This window comes from Limulus polyphemus, unplaced genomic scaffold (genome assembly GCF_000517525.1).
Source record: "Limulus polyphemus unplaced genomic scaffold, Limulus_polyphemus-2.1.2 Scaffold2458, whole genome shotgun sequence".
In the NCBI taxonomy this organism is placed as follows: domain Eukaryota; kingdom Metazoa; phylum Arthropoda; class Merostomata; order Xiphosura; family Limulidae; genus Limulus; species Limulus polyphemus.
In genome coordinates this window covers 3995-9848 of record NW_013668068.1, presented here as the reverse complement: position 1 = coordinate 9848, position 5854 = coordinate 3995, and the positions used below count along the sequence as shown (strand labels likewise).

The following is a 5854-nucleotide window of genomic DNA, read 5'->3' as shown; positions in this document are numbered from 1 at the left end:
CAACGTGACGGGAATAATGTAATGTGTGTGTAGATAGTGAGTAATTGAACTGCAGTCAGAAGTATTGTTGACGTTCGTTGATATAGCGTTTGTTTTAGCGCGATTGTTGAAAATAAGTGTATCGTAAAGTTATATTCAGAAAGAATAAACCAGTTTTATTAAGTAAGGACTTGTGTCGCTAAAGTTTCGTCGGAACGAAGTTACGGAAAATTAATTAACAAACGGAGACGTAACAATATTTTAATGAATGATGTTCTTGGACGTAGAAAATAGATAAATAATGCAATTTCCATAAATATTAGCTTTTTAATAATATCAGTCTTTTTCTTACTTTATTCTTTCAAGTTTAAAGAATGAATCTATTTTTGTTCCATAATATTTAACTGAAAATATTCAGAAACTATCTCAATATGGTTAATTAATTTATGTATTTTAATAAAAGTGAAAAAAATGTAATTTTTTGCATCCTTTTTCGTTCTTCTTGATTAGAAACAATGAAATAATTATTTTAGATTTGATTTGAAAACACCTCTCTGCAGGTTTGTGAATGCGTTTACCTACTATGGGTTGTCTCTACATACGAACGACATGGGTGGAAATCCTTTGATAAACTTTTTTATCGCCGGAACGCTTGAGTTTCCAGCCAATATTATTGGATTCATCCTCATAAAACACGTTGGTCGTCGAATTTCTCTGATGGCGCTTATGGTAGTTGGTGGTGTAGCTTGTTTACTCACAGTTCCAGTTTCGGACAGTAAGCCTTTTTTTTTGTCTTTAATATCATTACTTCTATTCCGATTTTGGACCATACGATGTCTGCTTCATATTGTTTAACAAAAAGGATTTAAACATTATATAATACAGTGTAGACTATGCGATAACGAAATTTTCAGTTGAGCAATAATATATGATGAGTACTGGAATGCCAAGTTCTAGAACCTTAGTATCTTAGCACATGTTTAAGTTTGGAGATAAAACGAGGTTACTGCAAGGACGTTCATCAACAGCCATTTCTGATTTTATTATTCATATTTTTATTTAATTGTATTTATTCGACCATTTATTACTTAATCTGAATATTTGATGGTTTAACTAATGATAAGCCCAACGCTTTACAAAAAGCTCGTAAATTCATTAAAACATGTTCCTGAACTGCTCAGTTAGTTCTATTTTATATTTTACTGAATACAAATTCTAAAAATGTCTAGTAAAATCATAGTTCCAGACCAACTACACATTATATAGTTCTTTACTTTTCGCTTGAGGAAATGCTTATTAACTAATGCGCTTGGCAGATGTTTATGTGAGAAACGTGTATGTATGTGTGTGAGCGACTTTATATTACATTGACACATAAGACCATACACTCAGGCAAGAAAGTTCTGTATCCAATTCTTGTTGTACAATGAGGAGCATTTGCTCTTAAACAACACATAAAATAATGTGATAGATGGTGATGAAAAAGATCTTGTTCCACTGCATTTATTTTCTGTGTACTTTCCTTGTGGTACAGTTGTGGACGTGACAGTTACATGTTGTTAGTAGTTTACCCGTCCGTAAGCGACATGTCGCAAGAGAGTGCCACACGCATGTTACACAAAGTGTCGCCAGAGAGCGCATTGCTAGACTTCCATGACAGGCGGACATGACGTCATAGCTCCACGAAATGGAACCAGAAGGCGTGGCTATCTTAGAGAGGTTGATATCATAGTTTGATACCAGAAAAGCATTATTTTCAGGACAATAATTTGAAATATGCTTAAATATAGAAACTAAAACTATATTCAGCATGTTAAAACACAATCAGCTGTCTTCTTCAATATCAATATAAAAGGTTAGGTATGATAACACTTTTCAGTAATAAGTTAAATGTGTTAGAAACACTATCGTCCTATAGAAACACAAGCATATGAAAAGTAAGATGAGATAAGTTAAAACCTGCATGCTGTACTATGGAAATATAGAAACACATTTATAAAACTTAAAATGTAAGTTGAAATCTGTATGTACTCCTGTTAAACACTATTCACCTTTGTAAGACCATCGGTCTATAGAAATTAATAACACAATTCTGTTAAACACTATCTGCCTTTGTAAAACATATGTAAATGAAAAATATAAGCATAAATTTAAATCTCTATGCAATCCTATGGAACACTCTCCGCCTTTGTAAAGCGTATACACACATTATACTTAGTAACAATATCTTCCTATAGAGCTGTAGTAATAAATATCCGCCTAGTAGCATCATCCGCTTTTGTAAAACAATAAATACCTAAACATAAATTGAAATATGTATGCAATCATATGGGACTATCCGCTTTTGTAAAACATATATAATCCACCAAGTAATGCCTTAGTAATAACATTCACCTATAGTAACAGTATTCACATATACAATTTAAATATCAGCACTCTCCTATTAACTTTAGTAACACCGCCCATGTATAGTAACAGTAACACTGTCCGCCTACAGAACCTATAGTAACAACATATACCTATACACCTTATTAACACAATCCGTTTTTAGTAACAGGCCTTCTGGTATCAAAACTATGATATCACCGCTCCCTAAGATTGCCACGCCCTCTGATTCAATTTCGTAAAGTTATGACATCATCGTCTCTGACGTCATGTCCGTCTGTCATGGCGGCCTAGCAACGCGCCTTCTGGTGACATTGTCTCTGGGGATATCATTGCATGTCGCCAGTGCCCTCTGATGAAACTTTGTAGAAATATTACGTCATCGTCTCTAGTGGCATCATCACCTCTTCCCCTATTGCCTGAAGTCGACACGTACGTGGCGTCCTCCGGTGGCGTACTGCGCAACGGATGTGTAAACTACTGTCGCTTTTTGGCTATGACAATGAATCTATTTTACTGTTGTCCATTATACTTACTCTACTTTAGTCTTTGTGTACGTTCATATATGCTGTAGTTATGGCAAGAATAGTGATCTAAGTGGTGTAATTTAGAATGAATGGCTGTAATACTGTTGTCTTTCGCCTATAATTACATTAACTGTTGTACTACCAATGAGTTTGGGCTTTTTAACTTATAGATGGTGATATGGTAGTAGAAAACACATCTGTAGGATAATAGCTGGTTACGAATAGTACTGTTGGTTTCTGTAGTTAGTGTATGTAAGTCAGCGTTTGTCTTTTCATATGTTATTGTTATATATATGTATATATATATATATGGCACCAAACTATGCCAACATTTTTGTGGGGAACTTAGAGACGAAACTTTTGGAAAACTGCACAGACAAACAAACATTTTGGAGACGCTACAGTGATGATATTTTTTTTATTTGGGTAGGAGACGAAGGTTCATTACTGTCCTTTTAAGACATGCTAACACCTTCCACAGTTATATTAAATTTACTCTAGACTACTCCACTATCCAAATAAGTTTCTTAGATGTAAACCTAACATTAAAAGATGGTGTACTACATATTGATTTGTGCCGAAAACCAACAGATAAACCACAATACGTACATAACCAAAGCTGTCACCCTCCACACACCAAAAGCAAAATCACATTCAATCAAGCACTTAGATTAAAAAAGATATGCTCTTATAGTAAGAACTATCACCCAACAAGTTGAGAAATCTAACAATATACCACATACATCTGCCTTGAAACAATTGCCTAAAACCAATTATTCTGGTGTTCCATTGATTATTACCTATCACCCAAAACTAAAAAATCTACCCCGGATACTAAAGAAACACTTTTATCTCCAATTTAATGATCGATTTAATATATTTTTACGTAAGTTCCTATCTTTTTTTTCAGAAAAAATAAAACTTTGCATTCACACTTAGTTCACGCTAATGTAAACTGTAAGCCGACACCAGATCAACCTTGCAATAGCCAGCGATGTCAAACCTGTAACTTTTATTCAGAAAGAATAAAACTTTGCATTCACACTTAGTTCACGCTAATGTAAACAGTAAGCCGACACCAAATCAACCTTGCAATAGCCAGCGATGTCAAACCTGTAACTTCATGCAGGAAACGGACAAATTTTCCAATAAAGACAACCAAAAGCAGTTCAACATCACTAATTCTATAACCTGCTCTACAAAAAATTTTATTTACTTAATCCAATGTCGAAGATGGAATTTCCAATATGTAGGTCAAACCAAAACAACTATACGGAACGTTTTAATAACTACAAATCATCAATCAAAACAAACAAAGAACTTTCGGTCGCAAAACACTTTAACATGCCTGGACACTCTCTTGAAGACATTAAACTTATGAGTATAGAGCCAAATTTTACATTTAACAGAAACAGAGAAATTAAAAAAGCTTATTGGATAACACTGTTAAATACTGTAACGCCAAATTGTATCAATCTCGATCCCGGGGTTGCTGACCTTCGCATGTTTCTGAAAATATTATCAAAACTAAATTCATGATTAAACTTACTTTACATTATTAGTATTATTCTTCCTTAAATTTCTCTCTGTATATTGGTTTGATTTCCCATATATTGACCTACATTATTATTTTCTCTATTTCCCACCGCCTTTTGCTCTTTTTAATTTTGATTTTATTTCTATTGTTTATTTCATTTGATTTTTGATTTTATCTTTATAGAAATTAGTTAACAATTCTTATAACTATTGTCCCACATAAGTCTTTTACGAATTTTACACATCCCTTTGGCACAAAACTAATCCTGACACAAATAACTCTAGGTTATGTTTCGCTAGCTCTCAAGGCCAACTCATATTGAACATCCGGTTTACGTGACATCCGAACCAAATATTTCATCACACTCATTAAACATAACCCTGTATTCTCCTGAAGAAGAACAGTCAACTATTCGAAAGCGCTGGAATTTGTGGTCTAGTTTTGAAATATATATATATATATATATTGTTACGACAGCGGAAGTCTATTCCTGTATATAAGCGCATCAGATAAAGCGAGACAAGATAATCGGAACTGGAATAGCAGACTGAAGATATAGACAGATAATCGAGTCAGGCCGTGAGTAAAGTGTTTAAATCATTGTGAATTATAGCGTGTGTTTAAGTTAAAGTGACTGTGGAAATTAAGTGTATTGCAAAGTTGTATTGAGAAAGAATAAACTAGTTTTATTTAAGAAAAGACTTGTATCGCTCAAGTTCTTCGGAAAGAATTTCTACAGAAAATTAACTAACAACCAGAGACGTAACAAATTGGTGTCAGAGAGTGGGACGGAAAAGAAAAAAAAATGGAAACAAGAAATGGCAAATCAAACTACGACTTAGTAGATTTGATGGCACCAATACAAGAACAGCAAAAGAAACAAGAAGAACGAGAAAATAAACAACAAAAGAGACTACAGCAGTGGTTGGAGGAAAAATAAAAAAGAAACATGAAGAGAGATTACAGCTGTTGTTGGAGGAAAAAAAAAGAAACAAGAAGAGAGACAACAGCAGTGGCAAGAAAACCTGCAACGGTGGGAGCTCGAACAGCAAAATAAACAAGAGAGACTACAGCAGTGGTTGGAGGAGAAAAAAATAAACAAGAAGAGAGATTACAGCAGTGGCAACAGGAACAAGAAAGGAAACAGGAAGAAAGTCTCCAACAGTTGCAGGAAAGTCAACAACAGTGGCAAGAAGTACAAATGGAAAACATTAGTAGATTTCAAAGCGAATTAAATACATTAAAGGATGATTTATTGTCTTTTACACAAGGAGAATACATTAACCATCGACTTAATAAGCCCCAGACAATGGCAAGCCCCTTCCAGACCCCGCGGCTAAACCCTAATGCAGACATTTTCAGTCCTGTTAGAAGTCACATTCCAGATATGAATGTCAGCAATAGGGGTGATCTAGTTCGAAGAAAG

The 5854-nt window shown here is 34.3% G+C and overlaps 1 protein-coding gene across 3 annotated transcripts in view; it reads left to right on the top strand.

Annotated features, from left to right (window-relative positions):
• Window positions 1-4828, top strand: part of LOC106467006 (solute carrier family 22 member 21-like) — a 60745-nt gene extending 55917 nt beyond the window's left edge. For 2 of the 3 annotated variants that reach the window (XM_022395092.1, XM_022395091.1), the window contains exon 8: window positions 540-920. In XM_022395092.1, the coding sequence (XP_022250800.1) occupies window positions 540-834 (295 nt within the window). In that variant the 3' untranslated portion in view covers window positions 835-920. Of the gene's footprint in view, window positions 1-539; window positions 921-4712 lie in introns of those variants that run through there. The other variant, XM_022395093.1, reaches the window with a different exon arrangement.
• Window positions 4829-5854: the final 1026 nt, after the last annotated feature.